The following is an 18,464-nucleotide window of genomic DNA, read 5'->3' as shown; positions in this document are numbered from 1 at the left end:
TGCTCCAGTTAGAAGGTTGGAGAAATGGGAAAATATATTAGTTAAAAGAGGTAGGGGTAGGCCTAGGAAGACTTGGATGGAGATGATAGGAAAGGATATGAATGCTTTGAACCTCACCGAGAACATGGCGTTGGATAGAAATGATTGGAGGAAAAGGATTCATGTGGAAGACCCAAAATGAATTTCTTTTTTGGTTCATATCGCTGACCCCAATTGTTTTGGGATGAAGGCGTAGTTGTTGTTGTTGTTGTTGTTTTGGAATGTACCATGTTGGATAAGGCCTACATGGGGTCCAGTAGGTTGCAGTCGGATCCAAGTTATCCGTTTCTTCTGTATGGGATTTATTCTTTGTAAATATAACCCAAGCAAACAATTGATAACAAGCTTAGTTTTTTCTCATGCGCAGCTATGGAATTAGCCATGAAGGGACACGGCCAGTTTAGAATTCTTTGTACCAGCTTTAACTTCGTATGTCAGACAATCTGATATATTAAGAACAGAAATGAACATATAAATTAATGAAGGAAAACCATAATTACGAGGTCTATTTAATGGTAGATATGTGCTGAATAACTTGATTTATACGCTATGAACTATTTTTGCAAAAGGTTCTTTTCCGTTTTTAAAACTTCAGTATCCAATTAATTTGACTATTAGAATCTCAGGAAGTAAATTAACTGTGGCCTATAATTTTATTCCTTAAGCCCTCTGTCATGAATATTTTGTCATGCCAGCTATAATTTTATTTGTTTTGACCATCTAGTCTTGAAATTTACAGCTCGTGTTGATCAAGTGTAGATCATTGTTTAAGGTATTGGGTCCAGCATCAAGATAAACCTTAACCCAGTTTGCACCCATGATCAAAGAACCGGTTCATGTAATTGCTAATCATATTCATCATATAGTGGCTGCCTACATTAGCCCTGATGGAGTTGGTGTCTGTCATTATGAGCCCCATAAGCCTCCTCTTAGACCACCAACGTTTCTTGATGCTTTGTAGAAAATGCTGCCATGATGATTACAGTTCAGGTCATCTTGGGGCTTGAGCTAGAAGTATTTAATCGGTTAACAAGGTCACCAATCAACGAAGTTCATATTTCTCAACACTACTAAGTTCTGATTTAGTAGGACCCTGCACGGATAAAGGCTGGTGGAACAACACTAGATAAAGGATGAACAAATCAAATAGGTCCTGCACATGATTCCTGTGGCCAACTGACTATACTTTTGAGATAACCATTATTGGGATTGATTCATGGAACAACAAAGTTCGCTTGAACCATAAAACAAAGTTGATTGGAATTTGGAAGGAATCGGTCTGAGTACAACTGCAGAAATGTTCACAGGGAAGAATCAGCAATGTCACTTCCATAATCCCAAAATTGAGGCCACCAACACCGAACAAATCGCAAACGTGGCAGTGTAGGGATGTACGTGTCGCTGCTCCTCTCAGCCTGCAGTATACGTGTGCATTTGATTTGGTTTTGAATCTGGGGGCAACCCTTTTTTCACGAACGCAACACACTCTCTCTCTAACCACCCTTCTCTTCCCTCCCCACTTGTTCTCTTCCCTCCCACTTGACTTTACTGTGTATACAACTGTGTTGCTCTCTCTCTCTCTCTCCGTTCTACCATTGCTTTCCCTCTTTTACCTGGGTTGTCTTGTTTGATGTTGGAGAACTAAGGATGGCAGACTGGGGTCCTGTGGTGGTAGCGACCGTCCTCTTCGTGCTGCTCTCTCCCGGGTTGTTGTTTCAGTTCCCGGGGAGGAACAGAATGATAGAGTTTGTAAATCTTCAGACAAGTGGGTTGTCTATCCTTGTTCACACAATCATCTACTTTGGCCTGGTGACCATCTTTCTCATAGCCATCGGTGTTCATATTTACACAGGATAGAAGCGCATGGCAGGAAAGTTCCTTTACTGTTTTTTGCCCTTAAATACTTGTCCTATTTTTTGGTACACCTTTTGTACTGTTCTTTGTTGATATCCTTTCTTTCCCATCTATGATTTTATCTGCGGTTTGGTTTATTGGGGCTCTCTGATTTGTGTGATATATAGTTAATTCTGTGACATTTGATTATATATCAAATTAATTGTGACATTTGATTAAATATCAGAGGCATGTTGTAGCGGTGGTGTTGTTTCATATTGTTGCTTTCCCTTTACTGTGTATTCTTAGATTAAAAAAAATTTAGGATTTGTGAGGGTTTATCAGGCAACCATCCACATGGGGCTTGAGCATTCAGAAGGGACAAATACTGATTTCTTAAAGGGTTCTAGCAGGAAGAAACCTCTCTCTCTCTTTCTCTCTCTCTCTCTCTCTCACACACACACACACACACACACAAAGCGGTCCCTTACTCAAATTAGAACTTTCCAAGCTATTGGTGGCGGCCCAGGAATCAGTCTCAATTGCGGCGAATTGCGGCGATTCTTCGCCAACAACGGCATAGACTCCATTAACATCTCGTTTGATAACTCCCTACCACTTGTATGCAAAAGGTCTTTTATATAATACAGATACATATAATGCACCACTTTGGAAATTTTTTCATTAAACTTCTGAGGCATGAGATTTATAACTCAAGGGTCAAATATACACAAAGTGATTGGATTCCTGCTCCCAAACAAAGCAAAACCACAAAGCGCCTTTTGTAGCGAGGATTCCTGCTCCTCTCGTTTGATAAAGCAAGTAAACAAATAACCCCTTACCATGTGTTTGCAAAAGGTCTCTTATATAATACAGATATATAGAATGCACCACTTTGGAAATTTTTTCTTTAAACTTCTGATGCATGAGATTTATAACTCAAGGGTCAAGTATATACACAAAGTGAATGGATTCCTGCTCCCAACAAAGCAAACCACAAAGCGCCTTTTGTAGTTGGAATTTCATGCCATATGCTCTGCACAAACAAAGCTCAAATGAGACTAATCCAAAATCAAGAGAAAAGGGAAACAAGTGCCACAGATGTATTTCTTTGGTACAGATCCTTTCCTTACATCAAATACAGATCTCCAACTCTGACGGAGAACGGAAAATGGTTCACCACTTATTGTTTACTGGGGAAAAAGTTCCACCTTGTATAGCCCTTGGAGATTCCAAAGCTTTGCTGCTGCTTACCTGAACAAACACTTGGGTTTTAGATTCATAAGCCTTGAAGTTGGCATAGGCAAGAAGCGATCACAAGGCCCATATTGTCCTAATCTCTATAGCAGCATTATGCAGCAAACACCTTGGAGTAACTCATGCGTGGTTGGTAGGACTTGTCAGTGCACGTCTCCTTGTGGTGGGACGTTGCAGGTTCAAAACCCCAGTGATATGTTGAACAATAACCATAGTCACCTGTTCGTTAAAGGTAATTTCTAAGAAAGATTTTCAAAAGTTGATAAACCTCTCGAATATCTTGGGAAAATTTCGAGAGTTTAAAAAATTGAAAAAAATATAAAGAAACATGTTTTAAAGGTTTTAAAATAAAAAAAATAGAAAATGCAAACTTAAATTAAAAAAACTCAGAAAATAGGGTAAAAGTAAATATCGTAATATATTCTCAATATTATCGGCAACCTTGAAATTGCCAAAAATATCACGATATTTTCAAAATATCGGTGACTATGATAATAACTGGGAATCTGCCTAACCCCAGCTTGCCTTTAAAAAAAAAGCTCATGCAAAAACCGTACGAAGAATGGTCAACTTAAAAGATAGTTTCTTTATAATTTCGAATTGCATAGAAAAACAATTTATCACATCAAGAAACCAGCTCTATGTTCTTGAATCTAGGAGGCCACTGGTTCTCTCCCAGCTCTCTATCAAAAGACTGCTCTCTATCAAAAGACTGGACAAGCACTAAGTAAACAATTTTGATACAAATAGTTGAATGATATCATATAGCTGGGAACACCCATGTCTCTTGAAAAAGGTGAAGAGCCAAACTAGTGGTAAAAGGGGGTCTTTTTTTTAAGAAAATTGGGACATGTAATTTATAAGGTACTGTGGTATGTGAAACTCTAGGCATCATTGGAAATTCTATATTTATCCGTTTTTGAGAAATTAATGAACCCTGTCAGCCTGTGGGCATCGAGAGAACATTCAGTACCTAGAATTCTAACCTAGGGTATCCAAACACGCTCCAGATGCATCTAATTAGAATGGGATTCCTATCACCTAGACAAATGCTTGAATCAGCGCTTAAGTCCATGACCCTTCTACCACTTCATTCAAAAATCAAATTTTGGGGAGTCATCTAAACATCCTATTCGTTATTTCTTATTTAAGAAGAAAACAAATTCAATTAATGCCTAGGAAATGTAATGGTACAGAACACCAATCTTAGCATTAAAATTTCAAACTGACGTGCATTTCTAGCAACTCTCATCAATGTTCTCTTGAATAATATGTTCCTAAAGTTACTTCCCAAAGCAACATATAGCATGAAGCAAAGTCACAATCTCCATGATCATGGAACCTGCAAGTATTCTAGCAGTAAGTTCAAACTGAATTTGATACTAGAAATTCAGACGTACTAGTAGGATGCTCGATACAAAGAGGTTGGCCAACTCTAGCAGTTTAAAACGTACATGCTTTCACCTTTGTGTTCGAAGGCCTTATGCCAAACGAACCATCAACATTTGAAAAGTACAAGTTTTTTATGTGCTACTCGATATCTAAAATGGAAATACTTAAAAATGGAAATAACTTCCCATTGTCTATGCCCAACAAGTTATTGAGAATTGACAAAACAATGAAATTCACGTCCACAATCAAGTTGCCAACAAAGACCACTTCTTCAAGCGTATAAGCACTTGACATATATAAAATGTATTTGGACATGTTTGAGGTATAAATATACGTACCATTTAGCAAGACTGAATAAACGTACTTGGGCAGTTAACACCTTCCCTTTTCTCTAAAGATGAAATTAAACAAAAATTTCTAAATAAGATAATGGCATAATTAACTAATAGCGGCCCTTGCATCATAATGTTTTTATATGTTAGATAATAGGAATACAAGTCAAATTAATGTTTTTATATGTTAGATAATAGGAATACAAGTCAAATTAAGGATCAACACTTGTTCAGCAAAACAAAGAACCATCAACTATAAATCAGAAGCTGCAATAGGAATAAACATCAGAATTTTGAATGTGGAGTTCATTCATTCTCTTTCTTATCTGCTTCAGCATAACTCTTTTCAACTCCCTGGTCAGTGGGGTAGGTAACCTACATCATGCAAGATAACAAAAGGAGCAATCCCATGTTCCCAAAAGAGAAAAAACAAACACAAACTTTTCTTCTCATCAGATATGGAATGAAATTTTAGATAATGCTGGCATGAAATGACTACAACAGCTTGCGAACAAGGGATGCACAGATACTACTACGAAAAACAATGAATTCAAAATTCTTGAGAAGCGATTGAATTTTCATGGGAGAAAATGGAATGTACAGGTTGATGGAAGCCTGCAAACAGTCCAGAGTGCCAGAGTTCACATAAGAAGATCAAAAGTTTCAAATAACACGCTGGCTTAAACTGGATTGAGGTGAGTATTCCTCCTGATAACATCTGCCTGTTATCAATTTCTATTTTGGAAGTATGTGAATAATGACAGGCATAGGATAAAAAATAACTTTACCAATGATGTAAGACTTTCACTCGACATTATGATGGAAAAATAAGATCTCAGCAACCGTGGTTACAGATTTCATGTTGCTAGGTCCCTATGAGGAAAACCAGGGAGATCCATGATGGGGCAAGGGACTTGTGTTAGCCATATCCCATGATCGGGAAAGTGAAGATATGATAAAGGATAAGAAGAATTTTATACAGGGGCCTCAATTCAGTAAAATACTCACTTCTTTAACATTCAATTACGGATTAAGATCTAAGCCCATAATCATGGATGGGGTATAGATGGGGTTTGCCCAGAGTTACCAAAAGCTTTTTAGATATGTGGGAAGCCCACTTTCCAAAAACTCGGTTCGAGCTGGGAATCTCGATTCTCCCACGCTTCTCCTATGCTTTCCACACACTTCATCTATTCTTATTATATGTTTTTTACTCTACTTTTTATGTTTTTTATGTGTTTCCTCTCACGCTTCTCACTCACTTCCATGTGCTTTCTCTAAATTGGCAGTCATCATTTTTAGATTTTGTTAAAAATTTAATTTTTAGTTCTTACAATAAAAATCATGAAATTTAATGTCACTTTTATTTTAGTTTTTATTTGTGTTCTATTTCTATTCCCATTCAATTCTTATATTGCCTTTTTTATCCTCACTTCCTACTTCCTATACATTTTAAAATGCATCGCTTCTCGCTTTTGCTTCCTGTATCGTTTCCTGCTTCTGCTTCCTAGTATGACAACCTTGGGTTTGCCAGTATGTCAGGAGCAAACATTGGTTTGCACAAATGACAATTTTAGTTATTCTCTTTTCAATATCATAAACCACTACCATAGGAATGTAAATTTAGTTGTATATGACAAATAACAAGAAACCCTATGCTAGTAAATGGATGGTGAGTCATTGAGCAATGTCATGAGATAATAAAAAAAATGAGGGTTAATCTCCATGACTTTGAATTTATATTCTTGCTTTGAGTGAAAGTCCAACTCTTTACCAACTATGAATTTGCATGAGATTGTATTGACAATTCAACAAAGCTTTCCTTCCCTGACAAAGGGAATTCAAAAGATAAAAAGGACGAAGTGGCAATTAAAAAGGGAAATTTTCCTCCACTAACTTTGGATGACTGCGCCAACAAATAATGCTTTCCAAATGGGAGTATAAACACGCTTCAACGCACAAGTTTTAAATGCTGATCAAATTTGTGAAATCAGGGAGTTAATGCAAGCAGTACAATAAATTAAGAGAAGAAAATAATGTTTAAACCCTTTTAGTTAGTTTTACTAAAACAAAAAAGTATACTTATGACTCAAGCATGTAGTAATTCACTTATGCATCTTGAGTTTGCACATGTGAAAAAAACCCTCTTTTCTATATGACAACTATCATGGATTTGATTCAAACATCTTGAGAACCTCAAAAAATCAACATGTCACATTCATTCCAACAATCGTATCTCTCATTTCACGTGCCACTTGGTTCAGAGTTAAAACATGGGATCACTTTAACTTCCTAGTTGAGATAAGATGATGCATGGCTTCAAACAATAAATCACACAAAGTAAAGAGAATTACACAACCTTGTCATGTTTGACAACACAAAACACATCTTAGGATCCATCTCAATTCTGCTAGAATACGTCAAATACTTCTATCAATCTTCAGTTTAATTGACTAGTGCGTCCTTTGAACTTTTTCTAACTAATTTATTGTAAGTTCCATCAGCTGATCACGTTCATAAGGTTGATTAATCCTCCATTATGATGATTGTAGTTCAATGTCTTTAAACGGTATGATAGAGTATACTATTCCAGTTTATCAAGCCTGAATCTAGAACGAAATGATTATATCCTTTTCATTTCTTTTGCATATGTAAACAAAAAACCACTTAACTAGGCTGACCAACTTACCCACAGGCATTTGGCATCAACAAGCATGAAAAGCCACTTGTGCACATGCGCAAACACACACCCCACCCCACCTCACAAATACACACACACACATAGAGTTTCATATTTATGACACTTTGAAGCATTTGCCAATCCCGTAACTATTTAACTCACGTCAAGCATATTTGAGAATTGATACATGCTCCACCTCGTCCATACCAAAACTTTACTAGGAATCTTTGACGCTTTTCTCATCACATCAATACTCATAACAATCTGGATTCTTTTTTCTCTTTAGATACACCAGTTTTATAATTCTATACTAGCCTGACCAAGAAGGGAATGAATAAATACAAACCCATCAGAATGCAAAGTAGATGAAGACATAAGTAAACTCTTGAAGCTATAAAAGTTCATGGTGCTTCTTTATAGCGGCCAAAGTTAACTTCAACCAAAACCAGGTAGGCTAGGACAACCTTGTGACCAAATTCTTATATTAGGTCGACACTCCTTACTCTAGATTCTTGATTCCTTAGTTTAGGAGCTGATATTCTCTCACATTGAGATGAGCATGCTTATTGTGCTCTTGTAACCACAGGTGTGCCAATTTGAAAACAATACATAAATAATTACTATTACTGATCCATAGAATGCTATTTCACAATCAACCAGAGGGTTTGAAATCCAACTGAAATTAAAGCTTATGCAAATTGATTTAATAAAACGCCTTAAATCTCTCTTCTTCTATAAACCATTGTAAAAGGTGAAAATTATCGTGTCAGTGGCCAACCTTGATCCCTGTTATTTTGCTTTGGGGTCATATCTAGTATCCAGAGATACTATTCCCCAAGGATCCCAGATAAGGTAACCCTAGGAGAGCCACCGACTCCAATTATCATCCTAAAGTTGCAATGCTTTATCGGGAAACATAAAAACCGAATTAATTTGTGAAGCTCCATTTCTTCTACTAATATTAGAACAGAAAGAATTCACAATCTTGGAAGATTTGTACATACAAAGGGCAAAGGAACCAGAAAAGTCCCAATTTACACATTCACACCAAATGGTCCAGTCTAAGATGTTTAACAATACAAATAACTTGGAAAAATAAATACATAATGTTGAGGAAAGTACCTTGGGAAGAAAATTAAAGACCAACATTCTTGATTTTTTAACCATCCCTGCCTAAGATTTTTTTTTAAAAAACTAGTTCAACATTTTAAAGGAGTTGAAATATGAATTTACATAATCACTTTACTTTTAGCTAAAGGGAGGATTTTGGCACTCTCAGTTGTTGATGAAATGTGCTTGTTTTTTAATTATCTATTACGATTAGTTTTGAGGATGGTTCCTTCAAACATTAGGAGTGTGGTTGCAAACATTTCCATTATTACCAGCGCTTCAATACAGAGTGGTGGAACAGGATGGACTATCAGGAGCACTGCCTTTCTGAAATACACAAAATGAACAGAAAAAATCAAGCTCCATGGTTCATATTTTGATACGGTAGCCGACCTGATCTGAACCAACAAATCCAGGTATGTGAATGCCGTCCCCAATATTATTTGGGTCAATGCAAGTAGCATGTGGGTCAAGTTTGAGCTATGATTTTTGACTGAAATCCGATCTATCAGGCCGACCTGGTGTTATGTAATTTTCTGTCCAGGAATTATCAATTCTTTCTTAAGCATGTTGAAATGGTGAACTGAATGATAGACAATATCTTTCTCCTTATTCTACAAGATGTATCAGAGGCATCATGACCTAACATTTGATAATCTCTATCTAGAAATTTTCCTCAGCTGCTACCTCTGTAGAAATCAAACCTATGGCATCTAGCTACAATAGAAAGAGAGGCAGAGCATGCTCGTTCAACAAGCATGTGATAATACATCCAAATAACTGCTAGAATGTCTCGAATAGCTTCTTAAAGAAAGCAAACAATAAAGATTTTTCTGTAACTATTACAAGAAATCATCTCCTTTCTTTCAACCATCAATATCATTCTTTTAACCGCTTAACTTATACCCTGAATCCGCAATTCAACCACATACAGATCCCAAGATCTTCCTTCACCTTAAATACCGAATTCAAATCCACAAAAAGCTCAAATGATTCTGAACTCAATTCCCAGATCTAATGCATATGAGAAAAACTCAATACGCCCTATACTGCAATCTCTAATCTAAACATATTTCAGGAGCCGGATCATTGATTCGAGAAACCTTGGCACAGAAACAGCAACAAAAAATCAATAACAAGAATCAATTACACAAATCAGAGGAGGAAAAAAGAGAAGGTAATACGCACGTTCGTTCTCAGAGAAAATCAAGCCATAAAGGAAACAAGCAAAGATTACCCAATCAAAACGGAACCCAAAATCAACAGAAGATCATAAAGAAACCCATCTTACCGGAAAAATCATTCACCTTCTTCACAGGCGCAGTGGCCACGGGAGCGAGAACGACGCGGCCCAATCCCGACAAATTCGACACGATCCCGACCATATAGAGCACGGTGACCAACCCCAGCACCCACGGCATCAAGATGAACCCGATCATGAAGGTGAGAGAGCCGCCAAGCATGAGGGTGAGCGACACCCCGAGCAAGAGCGATGCGAACCCGGAAGGAGTGATCGCCACCCGCTGGGACGAAACCGTTGGCACTGCGACCGCGGCGAGGGAAGGGAAGAAGCGGAGGGGCAAGGGTGGGGATCTGAGAATGCTGACGACAAGAGCGCAGAGCTCGCAGAGGGCCCTGGAGTGGTGATCATGCCCCCTCATCCTCCTGAAACGAAAACGAAAACCCCAACCCCCTAAACAAAGGAAGGGGAAACGAGGGGAAGAGGGAAGGAGCTTCTTTTAATAGAGGGGAGTGGTGGGATGGGTGCGGATTAGGATAGACGGTAGCTGATCACGTTCATAAGGATGGGTGGATGTGGAGGGGACGTTCGGCAAGGGCGCCATCGTCTCGGTTTTAAGGAATTGAGGGAGTGAGGAGGGGAATCGCGATTGAAATTCCGCCTAATGCTTCTTCCTGGAGGTCTGTTTTTTCAGCGGTTGGAGAGTCGGTGGATTGTGGGATAACGGAAAAAGCACCAGCTAGAGAGAGAGAGAGAGAGCCATGAGTTTATGAAGAATTTTTTTGGTTTAGTGGATAATTGTGGTGGAATTATCAGAGAGAGAAATTTGGTTAGTGGAAATTTTGTAGAGAATTGATTTTTTGAGAAGATGAATTAGGTTTAGTGGATAATTGTGGATAGAATATGTGAGAGAGAATTGATTTTTGACAAGATAAATTATGTCTAGTGGATAATTGTGGATAGAATACGAGAGAGAGAGAGAGAGAGAGAGAGGGGGGGGTAATAAATAGATTAGCTATGCCAATTGCCAAATGAGTGAATTTTACAGATAGCATTTATGAGAGAGAGTGAGAGAGATGGGCAGCTATTAGTTATGCTAAATACATGAATTTTGTATATAGCATTTATATACATGAGAGAGAGCTATTAGCTCGTATTATTGGCAAGCTATAAGCCATTTAGGTTTTGTAGATAGAATTGACATTTATCAGAGAGAGGTTGGTGAGAGAGAGAGGTTGGAGAGAGAGAGAGAGAGAGAGAGAGAGAGAGAGAGAGAGTTTTCGTTTCTTCACATGGCAGGACGGCAGATTCGTTGAAAGTTTTCTTTTTTGGGGATTTGGTTGTGGATAACGACTCCACCCTTTTCTGCCAATATTAGGAAACCATGACAGCAGTCAGCACTTCTTCACGCTCCCCAACGCTTCAAGACAAAATTTGTTGGCTTGGGAGGAAGGAACTGTTGATTTAACCAAAGCTGTCCACCATTTCTGGGGACTATGCAACGGTGAGCCCGGATGATAAATAAGCTGCACCCATATAAGCCATGCATTCCATTGTTACCAGAAGCTTCTTGCTTCGTGGAGAAACTGGCTTCTCAGTAAGCTCGTTTCAAAAACATAAATCAGCTTTCAAAACATGAGAAACTCAATTCTTTTTGGTAGAAAACCTGTTTTTTTTTTCTTCTCATTTTCGAAATAGATTCCCTTTGGCTTCCTTAACGTTTTCTTTTGCTTAGTATCACTTCCCATTTGCTTTCTCTTAAGTTTTTATGTTTTTTATATTAAAAAATAATATTTTTTAGAACTAGTTTAGACATCAGTCTTTATATGATTTTATACTTGTCATTTTTTATTTTCTTCATACTACTTTTTTAACTCTCGCTTCTCCACTTTTGCTTCAATCATCGCTTGTCGTATCCATTTTATTTTTTGGTAACTGTGATGCATACCTTTCATTAGGTGGCACTTGAAATTACTAAAACCCTAAGATTTTTTGTAAGGTGATCCAGTTGTAAATGTTTGCACAATGTTGACATTTTCATGCTCAACAAATAGTCTCAAACCATTATAACCTCTATAGACAGCTTCCTTCGCATTTTCCTTCCATGGCTGAATTGGTTGTGCCTTGCATATTTATCTTTTCTGGTTTGAGTTATTTGGCCATATTCTTTTGGTTCTTTTAGAGGGCTTCTAGTTTACACGGGGAAGATCCCCCCTTTAAAGGAAAGTTTCTTTCTCTCTTTCTTACCTTGTGAAAATTTAAAAGGGTATCAATAAGGTATTTCGAAATTATGAAAAAACTTTCCAAAGTATGTACCTTGCGAATTTCCAAATGATTTTTGCAGGGGTATTGCAAAATTATGTTCTATATTTTTTCAACTTTTTTTTATTTAAATGCCCCATTTTTGCAACCTTAAAGTTCTTATACTTCTCAAACCCTTAATTGCAATTATATGCCCCATGTGGATGTAATTTTAGGATGAATGGAAAATTGTATGTTATTTGGATGCAAAGTTCATTCATTGTTCTCTTTAAAAAGTTAGTTGTAATTTTGCATGTAAGGTTGACAAAATTTGTAATTGTTTTTTTTATGTTTGTAGATGAATTTCAGTTGTAAATTTTAGTTCTATTTGCATGTATTGTTAAATTGTTAAATAGGCGGATGTATTATGTAACAACAAAATCTAAAGCAAAAATATCATATAAGTAGATAATTTATATATTTTGATTTTTTTTTTGCATATATACATATGAATTTATATAGAAATTTCGCATATATACATACGACTTATTCTTTCATAAAATGAAGTTGCTCATACATTGCATTCATTCTATTATTTCACAAAATGAATGTGGTAATTCTTTCACAAAATTACGAAAATCGCTTATATATTGTATTCATTTCATTCTTTTACAAAATAAACAAAATTTAAAAAATCACTCATACATTGCATTCTTTTACAATGTCCTCTCGTGCATTGTATTCATTCAATTCTTTCACAAAATGAAGTCACTCATATATTTTGCATTAATTATATTTTTTTATAAAATGAAGTTGCTCATACATTTTGCATTCATTCGATTCTTTCACAAAATGAAGTTGCTCATACATTTCATTTATTTCATTTTTTCACAAAATAAAGTCGCTCATACATTATATTTATTACGTTCTTTTACAACATGAAGTTTGCTCATACATTTCATTCATTCCATTCTTTCATAAAATATTTTTTTTGGAATATATCTCATATGCAATTTTGTTGACAAGTTTTGTAAGTCCATCCATTTTTAGTGTCATGACCCGCAAAAATAAAAAATTCACATCTGCAAGGGATAAAAGCGTTAAAAAAAGTGAGAACCTGCAGAATTGTTCATTTGACGAATCTGATAAATTATAAGGCATTTTTAGAAATGCATCGTTTTTGTCGTACAGTACCATCATTTTAACTTAAAATTCAGATTAGCATCTCTATTGAAAACTTTCAAGTTACATTGCTTCTTCGGCCTTAATGCTAAGGCCCGGCCGACATATGAATCATACGCTAAATCCACAAATGATCATGCCCAGAATCTGGTTTTCCGGACCTACTTATGCTCCATGATCCACTGACAGCACCTTGGGCCATTTTCACCACTATCGGGTCCAACTCGGGATCTGACCCTCACAGCTTACTTGGGTTATTAATTGGCTTGAGTCGGTGGGCATGGGCTCGGCTGTTGGTGACTGGAGGCCTTCCCAGCTGCTCGTGGGATGTGGCTCGTGCTCAGCCGTGCCCGGCGTAGCTGTTGGTGACTAGATGCCTTCCCAGCGGCTCGAGGGACGTGGCTCATGCTCAGCCGCCCGATGTGGCTTCATGGTGACCATGGCTCCACTTCCGGTCTAACACACACTGAGATCTTGATTCTGTGTCACCCAACGGTCCAACCCATTCATATTGCAAGTCTTAAATGTGCAAAACGGCAGGGATTCCCCACCACACCCCTACCTCGTTGCAAACGGGTCGGATAAGGGGTCAGGCATGGCAGATCTAGATGCAAGATAGAATTTTAAGAGGCGGGTCTGACTCCTAGTCTGGACCCAAACTAGGTCTGATATAGTATAGTTGAATCGGTTCTCTACTTTTTGTGGATCCTATTAAAAAAACAAAGTTGGGAACATGAAAACAGTAAAAAGACCCCCGACCCCCGAAATTTTGATCCAAATCTGAATCTGACAAAACAAAGTCGGAAATCTAATCCGTTGATTTTCCTAGAGATATCTAAGGCCTAAAACAAGATGAAATCTTACCAGTTATGGACCTGCCCAATTGGGTCCTGGATCTAACATTGTTGAAAATCCCAAATTCTGGGTCCTGGGTCTAACATTGTTGAAAATCCGAAATTCTTCTTTGTTGTCATCTTCATCGCCATTCTCCTTGCCTTGTGACCCACCTCCATGAGGGTTCAGAAGTTCTTAGATTCCTGAATCTCTTTGGGAATACTTGTGAAAAATCCAGTCGCACCCAAATCGGGACCTCATACCCGCACCACCTAGTTGGATCCAGGTTTGAACCCACCCATTTTTAGCTAGGGTCCAGCCCATTGACACACTTACATCCTACCCAAAGGGCCAAACCAGATCCAGTTTGCATACACCTCATCGGTTCCAAACATGGTCACAAATCTCCTACATGAAAAATATCAGAAAGGAAAATTTTCATTAGATTTCCAAAAGAATATAGTTTTTTTTTCAAGCAAATCGAGATAAAAGTTTACTATATATGTGGTTTATATTCGATACAATCGATTGTAAGTACAATCTAGTTGGAATCTCACAATGCAAGTTGTTTGGAATCATTCTAATATTGTATGTGTTCAACGTGCTAAATTTAGTGAGGGATGACCTTTGGATCATATTTTTTTAATGAAAAAAACATGCTTTTTAAGTTGATTTTTGCATCACCGAAAAAACCTGTACACAGCTAGGATTATAGCTATTCAAAAGCCTGTTCCCACTAAAAACATGTAAATCACAACCATAGAGTCTTTGACAAAAAAAAAAAAAAGGCAAACAAAATGAATTTTCATAACTCATCAGCACATACAAACAATTGTTGCAAGCTTTAACACAAGATATTTTAGAGAGCTTGAAAATCAATGACTCAAATTTTTTTATAAATATTCAAGCATCTGAAAATCATATTTTTACTTAAAAAATACATGATTCAACAGTCGATAACTAGCAAACAGACCATACTGAAAGCATCTGCAGGGCTGGATTCCAGAGAAATTTCCAGTTTAGGTTAGTTTAGTCTAATAGAATACCCTCTCTCTCTCTCTCTCTCTCTCTCTCTCAAAGATGATCCCTATCCATGATGTCAGAGGATTTATGTTCCGTCAAACTGATGCATCTGAACGGCTATGATTAGTCCCCGTTGGCTAATCCTATGGGTTGGACTGTTAGGATTGAATGTCAGATAGATCCGATCATATCTCGGATGATGGGATTCCTTCTCAAAATTGGAATGTAATTTGAAAGCATTGAAGGAAAGTTTTGAAGCGTCGTGCATACAAATGGGGAAGTTTACCAGATAATGTGCCTAAATTTATGTCTAATAATAAAGGTTATTTCTTTCCAAGAGAAAGCCAACCACCAAGAATCTCAATATTCTTATCGCCCAACCATATATATACACAACATACAAAAGCATGGCAACCGCGTTTTTCACGGTATGAATTATTTGTTGCACTTGAAATTTAGAAGCCAAAAGACTTGCACATTAAAACAACGTTGGATAAGTGATACACTAACTCACAAATTTTATGTGCTTTGAAATCACCACCGTTCCGTGGCCTTCATCACCAACTTTCTTCTTGTAATGATGACATCAGTGTTTTTTGGTAGGCCAACTGTTTGCACAATGGATGGTGGTGATTTCAAAACACATAAAATTTGTATTTTGGCACATCGCCTGATCGGATCTCCATTAAAACAGACATATCTTGTGATTGGCAGTCATCCAAAGTACCAACAAAATTAAAGTGTTCAAATAGAACTTCCCATTAAAAAAACCAGAACAATGCATCCATGTGAGTCTGATTTGTTAGTTGGCTATGTTGAAGTAGGAAGAAAAGAGACTCGACTATAGAGCTTCCGCCGTGGGACGGGGCTTTTTGCGAGCCTACAAACGCGAAGCGAGCCCACATTACACATGTTAATCCTCAGACATTGTTGTTAATTGCATTAAGTAAAGACTAATCCAACTTCAAAGTCATCAGCAGCATATCCTTCATCTATCTTCTAATAATCCATGAATAACAACACCACCTCCCCCCCACTCCACCCCCACCCCACCAAAAAAAAATTAATAATAAAATTACAAAAACTTTTTCCATAATTTGCAGGACAAAAAAAAAAACAAAAGTTGGTGGTGGTGGAAAGATGGTAGAAAAGAAAAAGAAATCAATGCAGCCTGAGAAAAGCTTCTCTCCTTCAACTGATCAAGACGCCAAACAGTCTAACACCTTTCTTCTCTGCCGACGCAGAAGCAGCCACCACCTTCTCTCCCACCTCCTCCTCTTCTCCTTCATCATATTCTTGATCTTCTCTCACTGGCATCCTTCTCTCCAAGATCTCATTACCAACATAACTTAATATCCCACCGTCCATACTGGCCTGAGGATGATCCACATCCTTGTGGTGGTGCACATCTATCATGCAGAAGTCCTGCCCTTGGTTAAACCCCACACTGAGCCCACACCTATAGAAGCAAACCACGTCCTTTGGCTTCAACCCCTTCTCCTTCACAAACCTATTCCACCCTCTCGTGAACACAAAGCTCTGGCTGCTCTTCCAATAGCAGTACCTAAACTTCCATGCCTTCAGATTGCTGTCCAGGAACAGCAGCTGCACGTCGTCCCCTTCGTTCTCATCATCCCCGCCATTAGTGTCCGACACCGGCGGGAAGTACTTCACGGCATGCTTCTTCGGTATCACGAGCCGGTTGAGCTTGCCGACATCGCTCGGCGTGAGCTCCTTCTGAAACAGCTGCTGGTACACGATGCCGCTTCCATGAACGCCGTCACCGAGCTTTTCCGTTTCGGCGCTGCCATTGTCAAGGGACTTGGACCGGAGGTACGAGGCGAACTTCCCATCGTAGGATCCGTCTTTGATCATGTTTAACACCACTTCTGTTGTGTAGAGCGCCTGGAAGTTGGGTTCCTCCAATGTGAGGTCGGTGTGCGGGAAGTTCCGGTGGGAGTCGCCGCTCCGGAGCTTGATCGCTGCACTGTCATAAGCCATCGCCGCCTCGCGCTCCGACCGGAAGGTCCCCAACCATATCCTCTGGTGATTGGCATATATCTGGGCTCCCCAGTGGCCGTTTTGCTGCAGCACCACGCCCTTGAACTTCGTGGAAGACATGGGATTCTCATGCTTCTGCCTTTTGGACGTCGGCATGCTGCTGCTGTTAGAATCCGAGCCCTCCGTTGAACTCCTCCAGAAATCTTCCGTCATGATTTCACCAGCAACAGCTACTTATCTGAAACAAAAAAAAACAATAAATAACATACATGTTAGCAATGAAGCAACACCAACACATGTAATAAAAACACTGAAATCTCACAACCAATAGCAAAGTTGCAAAGGACGATTTTGGTACTTTTAACATATCTAAAAGTTTGATGATTTTATTACATGAGAGACAAAAGAAACGCCGGAAATCATTAATCATTAACAATAAATAACAACATCAAGACAAAAGTTTCCATTGTTTGATTGGTTGTAGACGTGTATAAATGAATGTCGTGAGATGGTGTTTACTTACATTGGATGAAGGAAGAAGCCAAGAACTCAAATCCTTGAGAGAGAGATGGTTGTTGTAAGAAGAGAGAGCGTAGAGCAGATAGAATATTTTGGAGGTAGGAGGGTCTGGGGGAGAGGTGTAAAAAGGAAGGTTTCATTCTAAAGAAAGCAAGAATATTTCTAAAATTAGGATACAGATATGAGCTAGAAAATAACAGAAACCTGCTCTTTCCTTAACCAAGAACACCTATCATAGCTGAAATGTCAAAGAATTAGGACAAAATCTGCATGGCACTTTGCTGTACAGATTGGGCAACCATGTTAGATATTGTTTTAAACAAACCCTGCCCAAAAATAACGGAGCCCCACCTGTTCTCTCATTCTTTTGAAGGATGACGCTGGTATTCAAAGCCATTTCATTTTTAGCCCCTACTGGTTTCCAGGGTGGTTGGTTTGCTTCGTTGGTTTCCAAACAATTTTATCTATTTAGAAATACTAAATATTTTTATCAACTCTTATTATTTGTCTGTATATTAGTTGCTCTTAAAGTAAAATAAATAAGTTAATCTGGAAACTTTTAAATGTTATATTGTTTATCATAAATAAGCAATGTACTAGTTGTAGAATTAGATTACTGCTTTCATGTTAATGGTTTCTTTAATCCATATAAGGTAGTATGGAATTGTCATATTCGTTTCATTTTTTTTTAGTTCCTTCAATCCTTGTCAGAGTCCCCTTTCATGTTGTCTTAATTAACTCTCCATAAGACATGCCCCAAGCTAGTTTTTTTTTTTCAACA

The 18,464-nt window shown here is 38.0% G+C and overlaps 3 protein-coding genes across 3 annotated transcripts; 1 reads left to right on the top strand and 2 right to left on the bottom strand.

Moving 5' to 3' along the window:
* Window positions 1–1,686: 1,686 nt before the first annotated feature.
* Window positions 1,687–2,162, top strand: LOC149833426 (uncharacterized). Its single transcript, XM_090012831.1, has one exon. The coding sequence runs from the start codon at window positions 1,687–1,689 to the stop codon at window positions 1,894–1,896; it is 210 nt and encodes a 69-aa protein (XP_089868957.1). The 3' UTR covers window positions 1,897–2,162.
* Window positions 2,163–2,697: 535 nt separating this feature from the next.
* Window positions 2,698–10,644, bottom strand: LOC149833425 (uncharacterized). The gene is made up of 2 exons (XM_090012829.1): window positions 9,935–10,644; window positions 2,698–3,126 (listed from the first exon to the last, which is right to left on the bottom strand). The coding sequence occupies exons 1-2, from the start codon at window positions 10,302–10,304 to the stop codon at window positions 3,056–3,058; spliced, it is 441 nt and encodes a 146-aa protein (XP_089868955.1). The 5' UTR covers window positions 10,305–10,644; the 3' UTR covers window positions 2,698–3,055.
* Window positions 10,645–16,354: 5,710 nt separating this feature from the next.
* LOC149833424 (AP2/ERF and B3 domain-containing transcription factor At1g51120-like) lies at window positions 16,355–17,377 on the bottom strand. The gene has a single exon (XM_090013435.1). It carries the CDS (start codon window positions 17,375–17,377, stop codon window positions 16,355–16,357), a length of 1,023 nt encoding a protein of 340 aa, XP_089869561.1.
* Between the last annotated feature and the right edge of the window lie 1,087 nt (window positions 17,378–18,464).

Source organism: Nuphar pumila, chromosome 7 (assembly GCF_984573655.1).
Source record: "Nuphar pumila chromosome 7, dmNupPumi1.hap1.1, whole genome shotgun sequence".
NCBI lineage: Eukaryota > Viridiplantae > Streptophyta > Magnoliopsida > Nymphaeales > Nymphaeaceae > Nuphar > Nuphar pumila.
Note: the sequence above shows the minus strand (reverse complement) of the source record. Positions and strands in the feature narration are given on the sequence as shown.

Bases quoted from the DNA above. Each gene is read 5' to 3' on its own strand.
- LOC149833425 (XM_090012829.1), bottom strand. From the start codon at position 10,304: ATGAGGGGGCATGATCACCACTCCAGGGCCCTCTGCGAGCTCTGCGCT. The intron at 3,127-9,934 runs GTAAGATGGGTT...GTGTTTGTTCAG, and splicing joins GAAGGTGAATGATTTTTCCG to GTAAGCAGCAGCAAAGCTTT.
- LOC149833426 (XM_090012831.1), top strand. From the start codon at position 1,687: ATGGCAGACTGGGGTCCTGTGGTGGTAGCGACCGTCCTCTTCGTGCTG.
- LOC149833424 (XM_090013435.1), bottom strand. From the start codon at position 17,377: ATGACGGAAGATTTCTGGAGGAGTTCAACGGAGGGCTCGGATTCTAAC.